The sequence below is a fragment of the Conger conger genome, chromosome 6 (assembly GCF_963514075.1).
Source record: "Conger conger chromosome 6, fConCon1.1, whole genome shotgun sequence".
NCBI classification, from domain to species: domain Eukaryota; kingdom Metazoa; phylum Chordata; class Actinopteri; order Anguilliformes; family Congridae; genus Conger; species Conger conger.
In genome coordinates this window covers 50068490-50088356 of record NC_083765.1, presented here as the reverse complement: position 1 = coordinate 50088356, position 19867 = coordinate 50068490, and the positions used below count along the sequence as shown (strand labels likewise).

At 41.5% G+C, this 19867-nt stretch overlaps 2 protein-coding genes across 2 annotated transcripts; one reads left to right on the top strand and one right to left on the bottom strand.

Annotated features, from left to right (window-relative positions):
• On the bottom strand, positions 1-9869 carry LOC133130656 (V-type proton ATPase subunit d 1-like). The gene is made up of 8 exons (XM_061245384.1): positions 9626-9869; positions 8350-8521; positions 6819-6997; positions 5146-5225; positions 4907-4984; positions 4013-4189; positions 2924-3001; positions 1-1962 (listed from the first exon to the last, which is right to left on the bottom strand). The coding sequence occupies exons 1-8, from the start codon at positions 9753-9755 to the stop codon at positions 1801-1803; spliced, it is 1056 nt and encodes a 351-aa protein (XP_061101368.1). The 5' UTR covers positions 9756-9869; the 3' UTR covers positions 1-1800.
• A 3261-nt stretch (positions 9870-13130) lies between these two features.
• agrp (agouti related neuropeptide) lies at positions 13131-16746 on the top strand. The gene is made up of 4 exons (XM_061244223.1): positions 13131-13162; positions 13923-14126; positions 15740-15834; positions 16534-16746. Exons 2-4 carry the CDS (start codon positions 13982-13984, stop codon positions 16723-16725), a joined length of 432 nt encoding a protein of 143 aa, XP_061100207.1. The 5' UTR covers positions 13131-13162; positions 13923-13981; the 3' UTR covers positions 16726-16746.
• Positions 16747-19867: the final 3121 nt, after the last annotated feature.

Genomic DNA, 19867 nt, shown 5'->3' with positions numbered 1-19867 from the left:
CTTTGAGGACTCTTTTTACTCTCTTATGTATGGGAAACATCACAAAATAAGAAATACACTCACGGTCAAATCACAGGTGACTGACCGCAGTATAGGTATATTTACAAGAGAAAAGACCTGAAAAAGTAATCAACTTAAAATATATGTATATGAATTTAAATGTTTCATATTTCAACATCATACAAGAACATTAAAATCTGTTCCTTTGAATAAATTAACATCTCATTATTTGAATTTCTCATGGTTAGTCTACAGGTTTACAGAACAGAAGACCACAATTTGTACATCTTAGCTCCAGTGGAGAATCCAGACAAGATGACATTCAATGAACACAAAAAATATAATATGGGTAAAAATGAAGACGGAGTCTCTACTTAACCGTAACACAGTGGGTTCCTAACCCTGGCCCTGAACTCTTGGCCCTGTGCATCCTGGTTTTCTTTCTAACATTCATTTCAAGTAGCAATTGCAAGTATAAACAGCTTTTAATAGTTTTTTAATACAATGTAAATGCAGGACGGTTTATTCTCTCATTATGCAAAATGTCAGAATCAGATTTCAGAATGAATATTCCAAATTAATCTATGGATTTTAAATGACATATCAGTTCTCGAGGAACAGACGCTTGCATGTTCTGCAATGCAGTGGGGGAAAAGGTTCCATGATGGACCTTCAGCTTTAATCAGTGAACTCTTAAATGCCAAAAGAGCCGACAACGTTTTTAGCCGAGCCACTTGTGGAAAATGAAATAATTCAATTCCCAACAAGCCGGGAGTTCTCCAGAACCAGGGTGGGGACTCCTGTGTAGCGCACACACACAACAGCTTTTTCACTGGATATCTTCTGTAAAACCACCACAGCAAGCGTCTGATTTTATCAACTTGAACTGCGTTACACTGCTAATCACACGGTGTATTACTGCAACACATGGTCTGGAAATGGGCAATAAAACACCGTGGTTTCCTCAATATTTTGAGTATTACTGTAAAGACAGAGTACCTCTCTGAGCCCGCAGTGGTTTGCGGTTATGTACCAGCGTAGACATCTGGGGTGGAAATGCTTACACAACGCCTACTATTCAAATGCAGACGCTGCTCTGCATGCAGCTGAACCGTCCACACATTCTGAAGCAACAGATGACAAAAGTACTGTGCATATTGGCAGACGAGATTGAAAACGACGTGAATGAGACGGTAAAAAGTGCTAAGAGGTGCGGAATGCATTTTTATTATTGTTATTTTTTAATCTGCTACATTTACTTTTTTATTTTTTTTTGTCTGGTGATGTCAAATGCCAAATCTGCAGATCTGGCAATCTCTCCGACATACTATTTGCAACTGGTTGGTGCTCCACGATCAAGCTCGAAATTTAGCAAATGCTGGCAGTTCAAGTTTTACAAATCGGGTCAAATGTACTGTAGACACAACACACAATGTCTCAATGTTATTTTCCACGTGCCATTCTTCAAGAAGTTAACAGCCACTGAGGGTTGTGCAGGCAAGGAGGAGTGTATGGAGAAGCATGAAGCATGTAGTTTATCAGGTAGATGAAACCTGAACATCTCTACTCATTATTGGCAGTTTTTTTACAAAACGCAATACGTTGTGGAATTTGAAAGTTTAAGAACTTGAACTCAAATAACTATAATGAACATGCAAACTATGCAAATCAGTAATGCGACTATATTTCTCCAAACAGATGTTTTGGGGGTTTTTTTTCCCCCAAAAGAACGACCAGACACTGAAGAACCTGCAGAGCGTCACATCAAGAATCTTGTGAGGGTGACCCAGTGAAGCTGGGTTAGAAGATAGGGATGTAGTTATCGATCTTGGTGCGATGTCTCTGGGCAATGCATTCTGCGATCCACACAATGTTCCTGCACTCCTGTTCCTTCAGTTTGACGTACGCGTAGAAGACGCTGAAGTGGAACTGGTTCAGGAAGGCCAGCTTGTTGAGCTTTACCTGTCAGGCAAGGAGTCGGATGGGTTATTTTAAAGCCATTTTAAAAACTCTACCTTTTTCTTTTCTCCCAGTTGGAAAGGCTCACCGTACATTACTCCCACGAGGAAGCATTGTGAACACAAGGAACACGATTCGCAAAAGCAGAATGCAATTCACAAATATACATTGTGCAATGTGATCTACATAAAGGAAAAGATCAAGAGAAATACAGGAAGGCTCGCCACACTGCGTTTGTGACGGACATTTTGCGGATGGATTACACTGGAGAATGACAGTCTGGTTTCAGGCAGTGACGGCAAAAATGAAAACGCTCCGTGGTCACGAGTGTGAGGACTAACAGCCACATTAACATTCTGGGCGGGGGATCTTTCCTTAGCCATTCAGCGTCCTACTGAGCCAATCAAAGCTTTTGACCAGTGAACCACAAAGGCACATCCACCTGGTATGCACAATATAGCCTTGTATCATCCCCTCACACATTATTTTGGTTGTAGCTATGGGTGTAATGACATGATACATCGAGTCATAACACAGGCCACACACCTGAGTACCACAGGTAAGTTTTTTGGGAGGAGACAGTGTCACTGGTTGAAGCAGCAGGAACTCAGAGAATCCTAGCTGACAAAACTCTCCCCTTCTGCGATTGGACCACGTCAATTTCTTCCCACCACTGTGGACTCCTACTCATCATTGGCTCATGATAAGGCAGACTCAGAGCGGGAAAGTCTAAGTTGCATGCGTATGGTGAGTGGCTTGGCCAGAGGGGCCATTCAAGTAGAGTTCATCCAACTGTTAACACCTATACTGAGAATACCTCTCAAACAAACTGATGCTACACATCTAAAAAAATCTGGCTGAATGAAAATAAATAATGTCTTAAAAACAACTGCCTGCTATCCTCCCAGATTGAACTTTTCAGACAGGCAGAGGCTCTGCCCTTGCAGAAGGTTATGCTGCTTACCTCATGCTCAAAGAACCGGTCCTCCAGAGTTTTATCTCCTGGGTTGCTGCCAGCACCCTCAAACAGGAGCTTGTATTCCTGTGAGAGGCAATGCAAGGCGCACAAGCATTACCACAGATGGCTTAAACTCAGCAGCTCTGTTCTATACACACCGGTGAAGCCATGCCTCCCTAATGTTTAAGTGGATATTCGGTCTGATGAATATTTATGAAGAGGTCACATCTGATGGAAATGCTGTGGCAATAGATGTTCTGTCCTTGGACACACTCGCTGTAAATAATCATAAACTGGGAGCTGACCATCTGCAGTACTACTTTATAGGATGTTAGAATGTCAAGATTACCAAAATCATCAACATATGTAAATTAAGCATGCAGTCCCCAGCTGATAACCAGCTGTCATAAACAGTCTTAAAAATACCTTATTTATGGACCTTATCTCTACTATGCTGCTTATGCTTATACTATTCTCATAGCTGAGAAAGCGCAAATTATCAGATGAGTTAAATCTTCATATTAAATTTTGGGCGTATTTTACCCCATTCAGTGTTTGACATCTTTTAAAAAGCAGTTAACCTTTTTATGACTTTTCTAATTTTCTAATTTAGTGAGATTAAACAGTAAACATGAAATAAACATAATGCTATATATATTTTTTTTGTATAAGTTTGGATACATTGGTGTTAGCCTAGCTTCAGCCTCTGTAACTGTACAAAATGTAAGAAAAGTCATTTTTATTTTCATCTCAGATTTCTTAGAGGATGGCTCTGATAGCACCTTGTGCTTTCACTTACCGTGGGCTCCAAAAGGACATGTTTCTCACAGATTTGTCATATTTATGGACAGAAGGCTTAGAAGGAGGTGACACGCATGCATTGTTAATGGGAGGTCAGAGGAGAAGGGCCACAGCAGCGGAAGACTTGAATAAAAATAAGTCTAATAAATATCTAATAAAATGCTCACTGAGTGCATGTAATATATTACATTAGAATACATGCGTGTCAATTCAAGCTGTTGGGGCCAATCTGACCCCAAACATGAAGGCAGACATAGAATTCTAACATGATGAGGGTTAGCGGGGGCAACTCACGGGGTAGAAATCGGCGACGGCTTTGACTTGCTCGTAGTCGTCGGCTCGAGCCAGCTGGGCCAGCCCCTCGGGGTACAGCTTGCCGCAGTGGGGGAAGAGCTTGGCCCGGTCCTCCTTGGACAGCTCCGTGCCGAAGGAGTTAATGGTGATGATGAACGCCCTCCTGTCTGCTTCAAACTGCTCGCAGACACAGGGAGAGCGCAAAAAAAGAAAACCCCAACGAGAAAAGCATCAGGTCAAAAAAACATCACAGAACAAACTAATCTATCTGCCGACAGTATACTAGTTTAGAACTGCCTCTAATAATAACTAGTAATAATGATAGCAATAAATAAATGTACCACATACATTTGCCAAAAATTTGGTTAAAGTACCGTACCCAAAATGCAATGCAAGATGGGACCTGAGCATTACATCTCCATTAACACACGGATGTGACCTGCACGTTACATCTCCCCTAACAGACAGATGTGACCTACACATTACATCTCCCTTAACAGACGGATGTGACCTGTAAGTTACATCTCCCTTAACAGACGGATGTGAACTGCATGTTACATCTCCCTTAACAGACGGATGTGACCTGCGTCTTACATCTCCCTTAACAGACGGATGTGACCTGTGTGTTACATCTCCCTTAACAGACGGATGTGACCTGTGTGTTACATCTCCCTTAACAGACGGCTGTGACCTGCACGTTACATCTCCCTTAACAGATGGATGTGACCTGTGTGTTACATCTCCCTTAACAGACGGCTGTGACCTGCACGTTACATCTCCCTTAACAGACGGATGTGACCTGCATGTTACATCTCCCTTAACAGACGGATGACGCCAGCGTGAATAAACTAATTTGGCCCAAGGGCGCGTGTTCTCTGTAATTTGCGTGCTCACCTCAAGAATGGGACACATGGTGTCTGCTGTGGTCCCACCCAAGGAAGAGCAAAATTTGTAGAATGCTTCCAAGTACGCCTTAAAAATATAACAATATTATTTAAATGTAAATTATCTTTTATGAAAGGCAATTTGATCTAGCATATTCATTGTATCCAGTATAACATGCTGTATGGAAAATGAAAACACAACAAAATTACACCTTGCAGGCAACATTTTAAATGAATGGTGCCACTCACCTTGTAAAGGGTATTCCTTATAATTTCAATGTTCATTTCATCCAGGTCCTGCTCAGATATGCAATCCTGGAAGAACGCAGCTGTAATGCAATGAGAAAAGGCTTTGCTCATCAGCATTGCGTAGATAAATAACTGCCATTTTCTGTTCTGAAGCCATCGACAGACTCGATGGAGCTTAGGATACTCCATGTAAAGCTCACAACACTGCATCTCAATTGTCATCCTGGGGTAGAGGATCTTAAATGTTACAACCCCTGGTCCTGACAGAATCCACTTTCCATTTAAACATATGAAATATCTAAATAAAGGTACTTTCAGATGGCTTAAGATGATCACTGGTGACTGATATAAATATGAATTCTGCTGAATTTATAATCCTGGGTTTATTGTTTTGATTGCTGAATTTAACATATACAAAGTAAAACTGAAATGACAAGCGGAGAGCATAACAGGATTTCTACTGTGTAAATGTACAAAAACGTTACACTTTCCCAGAACTTCACCCAAAAAAGTACTGCGACACAAACCGTAGCATCCAGGAAACTTTAACATCAAAATATGATCAATGAGGCTTTCTTAGGCTGTCAGCGGAGCCCGGTTCTACATGGGTTTTCGATGAGCAACATAATATTTTATCCTCCGCCTTTTCAGTCGAGGCTGATTCCAGGCTCTTCCATGGGTCCCACAGCCTCCTCCTGCCTACGCCCGCTCCAGTTTCCCTACACCTACGCCCTCCCCAGTGGTGCAGAAACCAGCCTCCTCCTGCCTACGCCCTCTCCTGTTCCTCTACACCAGTGGTGCAGAAACCAGCCTCCTCCTGCCTACGCCTGCTCCAGTTCCCCTACACCAGTGGTGCAGAAACCAGCCTCCTCCTGCCTACACCCTCTCCAGTTCCCCTACACCAGTGGTGCCAAGTCTAGGGTTTATTAGCAGGCAATATGGCCTCAGCATCATAGAAGGAATATATTTAATTGACCAAAACTAAGAAGGAGAGCCATGAGGTGTGGGAAGCAACCATATGAAGCTTGTATGGCACTTTGATTAAATATTGCTGATAAAACATTAATAAACATCATGAAACGCACTGTGTTTTACTGGGTAAAAGCTAAAAAACACAGGGGTTCTTACACACAAAGGGACAGCCACATTTTCAACAAAACATAAATATAATAACAGGCGGCTGTTATAGTATAATCCGACACTGCAGAAACTCTCATAATGAATGCATCCAGCAAAGTCCATTTCTTCCCAGTAAGACTGCCATTTGTAGATAAAGACTGGAAGACGGCATGGCGACCACGTGAAGCCTGACCCTAGCCTCGGCCTGTCAGCAGCACTACCCTCGTCACATCATGAACTCTAAAATTCATCCCTGTACCCAAACTAACACCAGCTTTTAAACAACAGCACTGAGAGAAAAGAACACCTTACTGTACATTTGATATTCTGGATTTACTAGCTTGCTAGGATAGTACAACGGAGCACTTCCAGCTGTAAAGAAACTGGTTATTTTCCGGGATCCTGATGGCTATGACGTTTAACCTGCCTAGTGAAGCCAGAGTCGCGGGTTCCCTGCACTTTCCCTGACTACTGGATATATCTGTGTATTTGAAATATTCACTTCATTTTCCTAAAGGCTGTGTGAGTGGTGAGCGATGGATCCGTTTCCTCACCGAGCGGGGTGTCCACCAGGATGGCGTTGTAGAGTTCGGCGGGGGTCTGTGCGATGTTGACGGCCTCCATCTGCTCGAAGCCGCCCAGCGGGTGGCACTTGGGCACCAGCTCAGAGATGGCCCGCTGGTGCAGGGTGCCCGTGATCAGGAGGATGACATTATCGATCATATAACTGTACCTGAACAGAGGACAAGCATTTCAGTGGCCTTCTCAAAAAACTCAAAATTAAAGTTCAAAAGCATCAACTGACAAGTGGTCGAACACATTTTCCAGGCTTGGGGAGACATTATTTTTTTGTGCAAAAAACATTATTAATAGATTAGACACATGATTATCTGTGTTTGACAGTGTTCATGACCAGTGAAAAACACCAACTTTGGACACTGAAAGACACTCAAGAAACAGGAGTAATTATTTTGTTGTGGTTGAAGGCTGGGTCACCAGCCATTGCAAACTTAAAAAATAAATTTAAAAAAGACCTTGAAAAAAATAATAATAATAAATAACAGAATCTAAAAATGGTAAATGGTTGGCATTTATATAGCGCCTTTATCCAAAGCGCTGTACAACTGATGCATCTCATTCACCCATTCACAAACACAAACACACACACACACAGACACAGACACACACACACACACACACACACACACTTACACATCGACAGCAATTGGCTGCCATGCAAGGCACCAACCAGCTCATCAGAAGCAATTGGGGGTTAGGTGTCTTGCTCAGGCACAAGCTACTTTTCTGGACCCCACAGTGTTTTACACTGAGGCTGGGGGCTCATATCAAAAAGTAGCAATCCTGCACCAGGTGATTCGGCATATTCATCACTATTTGGCCACACAACTCGGGGATGAAGAGATCCAAAGAGAGAGACAAATTGAGACATTATCAGGACACAAGGACTTTCAATATGATCTACCACATCTGTAATGATCATAGTGAGTCAGGACATCAGTTCATGATCTCATTCAAAGCATGGCGTTCCCACTGCAGTATTCACACCACTACTCTGGGGAACTGGTTTTCCGCTTGAATCACAGGGAAAGACTAGGATTTGCTGAGCTACCAACACCACCTGGTTTGCCTGGGAGGCCTCCCTTTCAATACCAATATTAGCCAAGCCACTTATTAGCTTCAGCCATAAGATAGAAAAAGGCTACAGCGTGGTATGGCCGAAGACAATGTCGCAGGGCGCTGTGGCATTTCACCTCATTACAAGACTTCTGTACTCGCTACCCCGTGACCGGCTCGTAAATGTGTTACAGCTTCACTTAACGGTTCCAGGAGGCACGCTAAGTATTATGAATTAGAAGGCACAATGCCTTCAAGTTAAGTCCAAACCCGATCAAACATTTATGACGGTGGACAATGAGAAAGAACATTTAAAATTCAGCTTGGTTTCATATTATCACAAGTGTTTGTGGTTTTGCTTTGTAGCCATATACGCCTAGAGAGGAAGCAGTACTTTATACATTTCACAATATCAGACAGTGTCGGGTGAGTGGGACTTTTTAGTCTTACGTGATGAAGTCCATAAAACTAGCCAGCGGTTCGTAGGACTGGTTTCGCATGTGACGGAACTCCACAACCATCTTCTCTTTCAGCTTGTCGTCGATTACAGAGACCGTGAGGGGCGAAGCCTCGTTCGCCAAGAAGCTCCCGTAGTCTGTGCTCTGCAGGTGGAGCTTCAGGTCTAATGCAGACAAAGAAAAGACATTAAATAGCATTTTCCATTTCTTTATTAACCATGTCAGAATAGACTTTTCATAGTTGAGTGGCAGTTTATTCCATTTTATGTTTCCCTTAGATTTGAAGCAGCTTGTGTATTAATGTCAGTTGCAACGTGTCAGTGACAAAAGTATAACAACAAAGCATCTCGAAGCACGCATTTTGCAAAATCCTAATTAGACAGGCACGATTCGTACCACCATATAGAAACAGCGTCTCCATAATGTGACGAAGTTCACGTTAGCCAATGTGCAGACGGTTGTTAACTGAGAGGGCCATGCATGCCTTTATCTTTCCTGGAAGAGATTATTATTAATTGAACACAATATCCCATGAGGGATCACATTTGCTGCCCCTAGCAAGCAGTCAACAAAGTAATAAAATGTTATTTCGAAATTATGTACTGTTATCTACACTCCATCTAGCTAGCATTGCTAGATCACTACAAATACAGGGGTGACCAAATTGTTCTGGATTAATTAGCCTAACAAAGCAAATTGTCATTGTTAATCAGTTATCCATCAAGAAATAAATGACATATTCCACGGATAGCTAGCAATGTATACAAATAACAAGTTATCGATCAGTCATACGGTAGCTAGCGATAGGTGTTATTTGTGATTTAAACGGTCTAAACTAAGAGTGAAAATGATTGCTAGCTTCATGGATAATTAGACTAGGTTAGCTAGTTGTTTGTGCGTAATATAACGTGATATATATATAACGTATAAGCAACTATTTTCGCAAGTTAACTTTGGCTTAATAGTTTAAGCCACAACGTATACCTTGCTAACATTTTACAGACTCGTACTTGTGATTGTCTCTATATTACTAGTAACGTTAATCCAGGAAATCATGTCTGATGGACATTTTCTAACGCTGTCGTGTTAGCACGGCCCAGCGGCCCGAAATGAGCTAGGCTAGAAGGACTCCCCTTTGACCAGAGATAGAGAAACATAGCTAACATTAACAAACAAATCGACCAGAATATTATCTATATTTCAAAATACATGTTATGTTAGACAAGCAGTATTTTAAACGCAACACTGTGGGCATCAGACCGACTCACCTTCCAAGGTTTCGCATTGCACAAGGTTGAGATAGTCGCCTTGCGAAAGGATTCCAGCCTTAAAACCTCTCACCAGCCCTTCTAAATAGCCATTATCCACGTTAAAATATAACTCCGGGAATATCGGCATGATTATTTATCAAAATATGTAAATCCGATTCAATAAAATTGTTATTAGGCAGGACTGCTCCGCAAATGGGTAACAGTAATAGACAGACGTAAAGATACCAGGCTGAACAAGGAAATGCGATCACATGACAACTTCATGTGACCAATTGCTGACCAAGATGGTTGAGAAAATAACAAGATACACAAGTTGGATTTTTTTGTCACATAAACTAAAACCCTATTTTTCTACGGTCTATGACTAAAACATGGAAGTACTGTAGCCTAGTAGTGCTCTGATTTGATTTGGAGTTGGATGTTCCTCAATCTTCTGTTAAAAATGCAACTACAGGCATATTTAAAAATAAACATTGCAATTTTGGTGGTGGTGTACATTATAAAGTTTACCATTCCTAATTTTTGAACAACAATGGGCACTGCCGCAAAAAGAACTGCACGTAGCTGTTGTTGCAACTGTAAACAGTATGGGGAGGTAAAGCGGATGGGCAGCTGAATTGCATTTCCAGTATACTGCTAAATGCTATGCTAACACATTTCATCATAGGGCAGACAGAACTTCTCCATCCCTTTCTTCTTCAGGAAACATAGCCCAGGCAGCAGGCGAAAGGTGAAAGTCCCGTGGAGGAAACTAGGAGTGAATTACTACATTACATCAATGGCATTTGGTAGATGCTCTTATCCAGAGCAACGTACAGTTGATTAGACTAAGCAGGAGACAATCCTCCCCTGAAGCAATGCAGGGTTAAGGGCCTTGCTCAAGGGCCCAATGGCTGTGCGGATCATATTGTGGCTACACCGGGGATCAAACCACCGACCTTGCGGGTCCCAGTCATGTACCTTAACCACTACACTACAGGCCTTTATTTGCAAAAATGACAAACCTCACTGGATTTTTTCATTTTAGGAATCAAACCGCAGGGTTGATAATCCAAACTAACAGGGAACTATGCTTCAAACTCCAGGTCAAGAGCAGTAGTTCCAGCCACACACATTTGCGATGGTGTCAGTGACCGTACATCCAAACTACGGTTTTCAGCAACACCGAATCATCTAACAACGGTTCTTCCATTCAAACTTGCAACCATAGTTTAACAACAACAACAACACAGCTCTAGATTGCTGGACTGCTTGCTTCAGATAGATTCAGTGTGTGACTGACAGGCTTCTGCTGAGACCTAACAGTTGTTTAATAGAAAATAATGTATTTGGCCTGCCCATGGTGATTGTAGTCCACCTGCAAAATTGAGATCATTGAGATCAGTTTTTAAACGGCAGAGATATTCAGCTTCAATCTGAGAGCTGACCAATGTGAACATACACTGGAGTACAGTCAGACCCATACTTTTTGTGAATCGATTTTTGTCAATTTATTCATGCAGGCAAGACAGAATGGGTTAAATACAGAGATGGGATCCCTGTACAGAAATCACCAAGTACAGAAATCGCTGTGGCAGACAAGCGAACCCCCAGCTACACAGGGGGTATTTGTACAAAGCGTGAGAGTCAGCAGCCCCTTGTACTGCTCCACAGTCTCCAAGTTGCAGAGAAATTTGAACAACATCATTTTTTGTTCAAACCATTCCTAAAGTAATTAGTACTGTACATTCTTTAAATTTAATGAAAATTGGGACAACATAACAACACAGGTTAATGGTCACACATTTGTACCATTTTATGGTTTGATTGATCATGCCTCTCAATCATATTTTTCAGTTTTTTTAATGTTGTATTAGTTATACGGAAATGTATAGAAAGTACTGTCTTGTCATTTGGACTGCAAATACTGTGCCAATCAAGTACTGTCTTGAGCTAATATCTAAAACTCCGAAAAGTATCCCTAATGAGCTTAGTGCATGCTTAGTGGCTTTAGCATGCTGTACATCAAAGATAAGCAACAGAATTTACTGAGACCTTAATAATTATTATTAATATAACCTTAATAAATGCTTCAATCATTTAGAAATATAATGATTTATCTAAAGACTGCAAACTCAAGATAAATGTAAACATAAATCCAGTATGTAGACAAAATAGCAAGTATTTTAACACTGTCTTTTTTACTTCTTGTTTTCTAACCTTGAGCACATCAATATTATCTTCATTCTGGACTTATGGGTCACTGGTACTCTCCATTTGAAAATGCTCAATTATCTATCATGAACAACAAATGCACAGGGCTGCTTATGAGAGCCATTTTAAGACATCACTGCTTCAATCAATGAGTGTTTTTCATTTAACATCCTGTTCCCTGCCCTGTCATTTATTAAGGAAACATCCTGTGACGGAGGTTGTTCATGTCAATATAATTAATGTAATTGCATTTTTTTTTGGAGATAGAGGTGGAGCCATTAAAAGACCAGGTTTTTATTGATTTATTTTTTAATCTGGGAATACGCCAACTTCGGCAATTATGTCCCATCATATCACTGGTTTGCAATAACAAGGCTTTCAACAATTTGTTTTTCCGGGAAAAATGGCAAAAATGGATTCTTTGCAGTAATGTAATCATGTTTCAGAAGGAAGGAACATCATGTCCCCATTTGGAGGTCTCTGTAAAATGCACTAAGTGAGAACTGCAGGCATGGGGTTGAAATATTAAGATCTGCACACACCATGGGTTTGGTGGCACTGTGCATCATCAAGCACAGTACTGAACACACGGCGTATATTACAAGTGTAGAGCCATACCGTGTACATACAGCCACACAGTGGCTGCGCATGTTCAATTCAAGCCAATCACACTGGCATACCAAGCTGTGAATGGTACTGCCCCTACCTTCAGATGGTAAATACACCATGCACTCTTACCCTTCTGCCACCTGGCTGTCCTGTCTATTCAAGCACTCTGCCTTTGCTCCACTGCTCTGCCTCCTTTCTACCCCTCTTCCCCTGACCACACATCAATGTTTTTTATTTATTTTTTAAATAAACCCCTTTTTCTCACTTTATCTTGAGACATGCATACAACGGTAATGGAACTAGCATTTCATTCTGTAGCTGTCAAGATTATGAATGTTATTTACACTATTCAAAAACAAATTCACTGTAATTGATCCAGCCAGTACATTTCCCACCTGATAAATATATTCTGGACAAGCAGTACCAGACAAAGATAAATGTCTGGAGTAACATGGACGGTGAAAACAACATAACAGAACATGCCTGAACAACAGGAAGTTGTTAAATGAATCCTTTACAGGGGCATTTGTACATATCCGTGTGATCTGCATGGCATTACTGAATGGCTGGCAAGCTGGAACCCCTTTGTTGAAGCAAATACCAAAACACTTAAACCACACCTCCCACCCACTGATCATGTGTCCATTGACCTTCTCCTATGAAAACCTTATAAATGAAGACCTCGGTCCCCCCTGGAGAGAGACACTTTGACAAGACCAGCGAAGACAGCAGGTAGGCCAGTTTCCCATCTCTTTCAGCGCCTGTCAATCTCACTGAGCGCTTGTTCAGTGCCCGTTTGATTTGTTCATTGCCTGTTTGATTTGTTCATCGCCTGTTTGCCTTTTTCAGTTTTGAATCTGAAATGTTAGCAGATAGCACATGATCTTGCTATTGTGATAGTGTGGGCAAATCCATGTTTACAGCTCTTTGTCATTTATTTAATTATGACAATGCAACGCTGTAACTTTTTATAAGATCAAGGAATATTGTTTAAATGAAGGTGCCCATGGTCAGAGGAGAAGTGAACTCTGAATTTGAATTTAAAAATACATCTGCTTGTGAGAAATTGTGATTCTTAATTCTTAAAATTGTATTTTGCTTTTTATGTCATAATATAGTACCAGTTTAACAATTATATAATTACATTGAAATGTTTTTCCATTGATGTGTGCATATGTGTGTGTGCTGACAAATACAAGGGCCTGGGCTTTTCACCACCTGATTTAATAATCGGATGAGGCACTTCTGATGCAGCCCTGTGCACCTTCTTTGTAAATATTCTTACAATAAAGTTTTCATCTATTGCCTTTTTACCATTAAACATGTACAGTAATGAGAGCTCTCCAGTAACTGAAAACCATATGTACTGAACAACAAAAATAAACCTCAAGTCAAAGTTCAGGTGAAGCAAAAAAATGACTGGAATGGCTGGCTTAACGTGACACTTTGTGTGTTTGTCCCTTATGTTCTTTCCTTCTTTTCTTGCTGACAGAGTTCGAGTTTGCAAGGGATCACATCTCTGTAGTCTACTTACACTCTGTGGAAAGCAACATGTGGAGCTCAGTTATGGTGTTCTGGTTGGCCCTTCATCTAATCCGTGGGACCGCTGGTGCAGTCCATGCCAATTCCCAGTTTGGAGAGACTCAACCCAGTCAGCTCCAGAGAGTAGAGGAGACATCCTTCCTGTCCGACCTTGGTGAGTAGATCTGCTATACATGCACTCAGTGTTTATTAGACCTATTTTTTAAAACTTATTTAGTCTTCTGCTGCTTAGAGGTTTGATGCGGTGTGTGTTCAAAGATGCTCTCCTGCATACCACTGTTGTAATGTGCGGCTATTTGCGTTACTGTCACCTTTCTGTCAGCTTTGACCAGATCTCCTCTGATCTCTCTCATTAACTACCCACAGAACTGCTGCTTACTGGATATTTTTTGGGTTCTTCACACCATTTTCTGCAAACTCTAGAGACTGCTGTGCATGAAAATCCCCAGTGATCAGCAGTTACAGAAATAATCAAACCAGCCTGTCTGGCACCAACAATCATTCCATGGTCAAAATCATTGAGATCACATTCTGACGGTTAATGTCAACGTTAACTGAAGTTCCTGATCCATATCTGAATGATTATATGCATTGCACTGCTGCCACGCGATTGGCTGATTAGATAATCACATGAATAAGCAGGTGTACCGGTGGTCCTAACAAAGTGCTCGGTGAGTGTAAATCTCAGAAATTAGCAGAAGCTAAGAGGGACACTTTTTTAAATACTGTGTGTCATGTTCACTGTTACAGTGTATGATGCAACTAGATGATAACTAGGCGATATTACTTTACCAGCACATCATGACACCAGCACTTTGTTGCATTCGTTGACAAATCAGCTAAATTAACGCTTTTCCACTAAACAATGAAGTAGGTACGTATGTGTATGGTCTCTGTAGGCCTCTTACATTCCAGGGATGTGCAAGCAGTTTGAAAGCACCAGAACAAGCACAGACACCATTTCACGCAATGCAAACTGTTAGAAATACACGTCAGAAATGGTGTCTTAAGACGATAGATAATACCTCAAACCATGAAAAATCTAAAATGAAGAAAAATACAGTTAATACACTGTTAAAACTCTGGGATTTCCATCGTGGTTGAAGGAAATCTTTCATCTGCAGGGGCCAGGAGCGAGTTTGAGGACCACCGCTCTAAAGTGCTGGTCCCCCTTAATGAAGGAGTTGTATAGTCTAAATAGAGATTTACATTTAAATTGACTTGACTACGCATGACTCTATAGAATGGGCTGGTGTTCTTTAGGGAGTATATATACTTCACTGAGCTGCTCAGGGTAACGCAGCAACAAAACACCAAGCGGCAAGGAATACCACAGGTGCGTACATCCAGTGAGATTACATTAGAGTTAGAATCACATGCAAAGGTCATAGACGTACTCGTGTCTCGTGCTTTCTACATCGCAGCACGTAATAAGTTACCAGGGAAATTCTATACTTTTGATATCCACTCCATTTAAAGGTCAGCATGTTTGTTTTACAAATATCCTCAAATAAGCAAAACAGCAATCTTGACAAATATTATTTATTATACTTCTCTAAACTGCATCAAGATCAAGGTTAATCTTGAACTTGTTCTTATATCCTGATTGAACAGGTGGTCCTTTGTCATTTTGAATTCATACAATAAAATAATTGGTTATATTTAAAGTTAACAGTTTTACTGGAGATATTCTGTCTGTATATGCCAATGATACTGACTATAATATAATATCTGACTATAATTTAACTGTAATATATTTGCTCTCAGGTGAAGGATCATACTCATCACTTTTCCCAGCACCTTTTATTGCTGATAATGGAGAAAACCTTGATGTTGTTGGTGGATTAAACAATGGGGCAGAGGTATAAACCTATTTTAATTGATTTATATTAATTATTGATATTCTTTGTAACGTTTGCTATGGTAACATAGTGCATGTCATGCCAAGAAAGCACCATGAACAATTGAGAGAGTAATAACTACTAATACATGTAATACAATTTTGTCGGAACTATTGCACTGATAATAATTCAGGGACGCCCCTGGTAGATGTTTATTCAATTGTAATACTTGTGTATTTTCACACCAAAGCTTCCAGGAAAATGATTTTACTTTTCATATGAGGTCATTGTGTTTCTGTGGCATGAAGCAAAATGGGAACCAATAGTGTGATTAAAAACTGTATGTCAATTATCCTTTCCCCTGTAATCAACGTGATTTCATGATCTGGCACACATTCTTCCCCTTCCCCCTCACTATGTTTTTACATATATGCTATATATACATTACATTTAGTACGTAATCTACATTAACACATTTTATAAAAATGTTAAAAGGTTAAAAAGAACCGGTCCTAACATTGATCCTTGGGGAACACCTTTATAAATAATAATGATAATAATAATTATTATTATTATTATTTATTTATTTCTTTATTTATTTGATTGTTCTTTATTTAACCAGGTGAGTCCCATTGAGATTGTTATCTCTTCTGCAAGGGAGCCCTGGCCAAATAATAATAATCATAATAACAATAATAATAATTGCCCCTGTATCCGCAGGATGTGTCTGGCTCGGCCCGCCTGCAGAGGCGAGGCCTACGCACCCCCCGTCGCTGCTTCCGGCACCAGGAGTCCTGCCTGGGCCACCAGCTGCCCTGCTGTGACCCCTGCGACTCCTGCTACTGCCGCTTCTTCAACGCCATCTGCTACTGCCGCCGGATAGGGGGGCCCTGCCAGCACGGCCGTCACTAGCCGCCCCGCATCTGGCCGGGCCAAATTCAGCGCGCCCTTTCCCTGACCCACCCCATGACTGTACACCGTTTCAACAAAAACACGATTTGCCAGGCCCTGTTTGGCCTCCCCTTCATGCCTTCGCAATCTGGGGACTGAATCTATACACACATGTAACCACTGATACTAAATACTTGTCTAGCTTTTTCCAATGTATGGTATAGTAATCCCTTCTCTGGTGACTCAGATTAAAGCAAAGGCAAACTATGCTGTCAGCTTGGTGTCTTAATTTGCTTTTGAAGATTGGATACCTGATTTTCTTTTTGGAGCAACATTAGTTGAGGTGGTAAGAGTGGTAAGGTGGTAAGAGTGGTGAGGTGGTAAGAGTGGTGAGATGGTGAGGTGGTAAGAGTGGTAAGGTGGTAAGAGTGGTGAGATGGTGAGGTGGTAAGAGTGGTAAGGTGGTAAGAGTGGTAAGAGTGGTGAGGTGGTAAGAGTGGTAAGGTGGTAAGAGAGTGGTGAGGTGGTGAGGTGGTGAGGTGGTAAGAGTGGTGAGGTGGTAAGAGTGGTAAGGTGGTAAGAGTGGTGAGGTGGTGGGGTGGTGAAGTGGTAAGAGAGTGGTGAGGTGGTGAGGTGGTAAGAGAGTGGTGAGGTGGTGAGGTGGTAAGAGTGGTAAGAGTGGTAAGAGTGGTGAGGTGGTAAGAGAGTGGTGAGGTGGTAAGGTGGTGAGGTGGTAAGGTGGTGAGGTGGTGAGGTGGTAAGAATGGTAAGGTGGTAAGAGTGGTGAGGTGGTAAGAGAGTGGTGAGGTGGTGAGAGTGGTAAGAGTGGTAAGGTGGTAAGAGTGGTGAGGTGGTGAGAGTGGTGAGGTGGTGAGGTGGTAAGGTGGTGAGGTGGTGAGGTGGTAAGGTGGTGAGGTGGTGAGGTGGTAAGAGTGGTAAGGTGGTAAGAGTGGTGAGGTGGTAAGAGAGTGGTGAGGTGGTAAGGTGGTGAGAGTGGTAAGAGTGGTGAGGTTTTAAGAGTGGTGAGGTGGTAAGAGTGGTGAGAGTGGTGAGGTGGTAAGAGTGGTAAGAGTGGTAAGGTGGTAAGAGTGGTGAGGTGGTGAGAGTGGTGAGGTGGTGAGGTGGTAAGAGAGTGGTGAGGTGGTGAGGTGGTAAGGTGGTAAGGTGGTAGGAGTGGTAAGAGTGGTAAGGTGGTAAGAGTGGTGAGGTGGTGAGGTTGTGAGGTGGTAAGAGTGGTGTGGTGGTAAGAATGGTGAGGTGGTAAGAGTGGTGAGGTGGTGAGGTGGTAAGAGTGGTGAGGTGGTAAGAGAGTGGTGAGGTGTTAAGAGTGGTAAGGTGGTAAGAGTGGTGTGGTGATGAGGTGGTAAGAGAGTGGTGAGGTGGTAAGAGTGGTGAGGTGGTAAGAGTGGTAAGGTGGTAAGAGTGGTGTGGTGGTGTGGTGGTAAGAATGGTGAGGTGGTAAGAGTGGTAAGAGTGGTGAGGTGGTGAGGTGGTGAGGTAATAAGAGAAAAACACCTAACCCCCGATGGTGCCCGATGGGCTGGTTGGTGCCTTGCATGTCAGCCTGTCGCCGTTGGTGTGTGAGTATGTGTGCGCGTGTGAGTGTGTGTGCATGTGTGTGTGCGTGTGTGAGTGTGTGTGTGTGTGTGTGTGTGTTTGTGTGTGTTTGTCTGTGTTTGTGTGAATATGTGTGAGTGAATGAGAGGCATCAATTGTAAAGCACTTTGGATAAACTTGCTACATAAATGTAGTGCATTTACATTTGTTGTGTAAAATCAGAAAGGAAATTGTAGACATGCTCTCCATCAAGATAATTAGCATACAATGATTACACGCTCAGTTATTTGGCTTATCTCCATATAAGGGGAACCCTTTTTGCTCTTTGTGGAACCCTGTAGGGTACAGTGTGAGAACTTCCAGATAATAACCATTGAATAAGACAGAGTTCCTCTATGAAGACACAGATGTGCCTCGTGGAACCATTTATTCTGGAAGTGTATTCAGCATAAGAAGTCTGTTTATTACAAGAGCTTTAGTTTTCCTCAAAATGGCATTTTATCTCCATATGATCCCTAGACGTAAGTGGGACGTGTGTCTCCCAATATCTGAATACCCTTGTTCCTTCTCCCCACGCCTGAGCCGTGAATAGTTAAAGGTACAATCGGTAATTTCAGACTCCTAACGTTCAAGAGAGGAATTGCTGCAACAAACACCCTCAAACCACAACATGCACTGTTTTTTAAAGTTCACAGTGACAAACGTGACAGAGCCTGCCATCTATTCTATTCTAATCTATTGATTTTAGTGTGCTGCACAACACTATTTATATGTTTTGTCTTTGTGAAGTTTTCACTTTAGCTAACCAACTATATTATGCGGTAGGAACTTATTTGGCTATGGAACTAGCTGGCTATATAACTAAGATATGATATTGTACCACAAACAATGCAACTGCAACTTACAGTTTCAGACAAATAAAGGTTTAGCTAAACACGCATGATTCAACGTGTAAAGAGATAAAAGGAACATGTAGTGGCCCAAATTGCACTCCAGACAAGCGATCACTGAAACTCTGTATACTATTGCTTATTATCCAAGCGAAGAATACTTATTTAGTTATAAAATGATACCAGTTTGTTATTGGTAGCAACAACCAAATTAGCTATTAGTTAGCTTGCCAAATTTACAAATATCCACCTGAGACAGAACACTTGTGCAACTATGCTTGCAACGCTTGCTACTATGTTCGTATTGCCTATTGCATATTTGTAAATTCATCAAGCTAATTATGGCTAATTTGCTTGTTGCTATCAATAGCGAACAGGTATTGTTTTATAACTAGATATGTAGTCTTTGCTTGGATAATAAGCAATAGTATACAGAGTTTCAGTGATAGCTTGTCTGGAGTACAATTTGGGAAGCTACACACGAAGCCGCCACGCCATTGGCTGTGGCAATTAGAACCAATTTTCAACCAATGAGTTTGAATTATTGTACAGCTGTGCAATGTTTTTGTACAGAGTGAACTGTATATTTTGAAACCAGAATTTAAGGACTGTAAATACAGGCAGAGGGTGAGTCCATAAAGGAAGGGATTTACAATGGTCATGTAACAATGTTTTAACACAAAAAATCTTACCTGTTGTCCCTTTAAGTTTATACC

What these genes read in the sequence shown, in the direction of transcription:
- LOC133130656 (XM_061245384.1), bottom strand. Translation starts at nt 9,755, where the DNA reads ATGCCGATATTCCCGGAGTTATATTTTAACGTGGATAATGGCTATTTA. An exon ending in GCAATGCGAAACCTTGGAAG is followed by an intron (nt 8,522 to 9,625) that starts GTGAGTCGGTCT and finishes TGTCTGCATTAG; the next exon opens with ACCTGAAGCTCCACCTGCAG. An exon ending in AGTTTTATGGACTTCATCAC is followed by an intron (nt 6,998 to 8,349) that starts GTAAGACTAAAA and finishes TCCTCTGTTCAG; the next exon opens with GTACAGTTATATGATCGATA.
- agrp (XM_061244223.1), top strand. Translation starts at nt 13,982, where the DNA reads ATGTGGAGCTCAGTTATGGTGTTCTGGTTGGCCCTTCATCTAATCCGT. An exon ending in ATCCTTCCTGTCCGACCTTG is followed by an intron (nt 14,127 to 15,739) that starts GTGAGTAGATCT and finishes ATTTGCTCTCAG; the next exon opens with GTGAAGGATCATACTCATCA. An exon ending in GATTAAACAATGGGGCAGAG is followed by an intron (nt 15,835 to 16,533) that starts GTATAAACCTAT and finishes CTGTATCCGCAG; the next exon opens with GATGTGTCTGGCTCGGCCCG.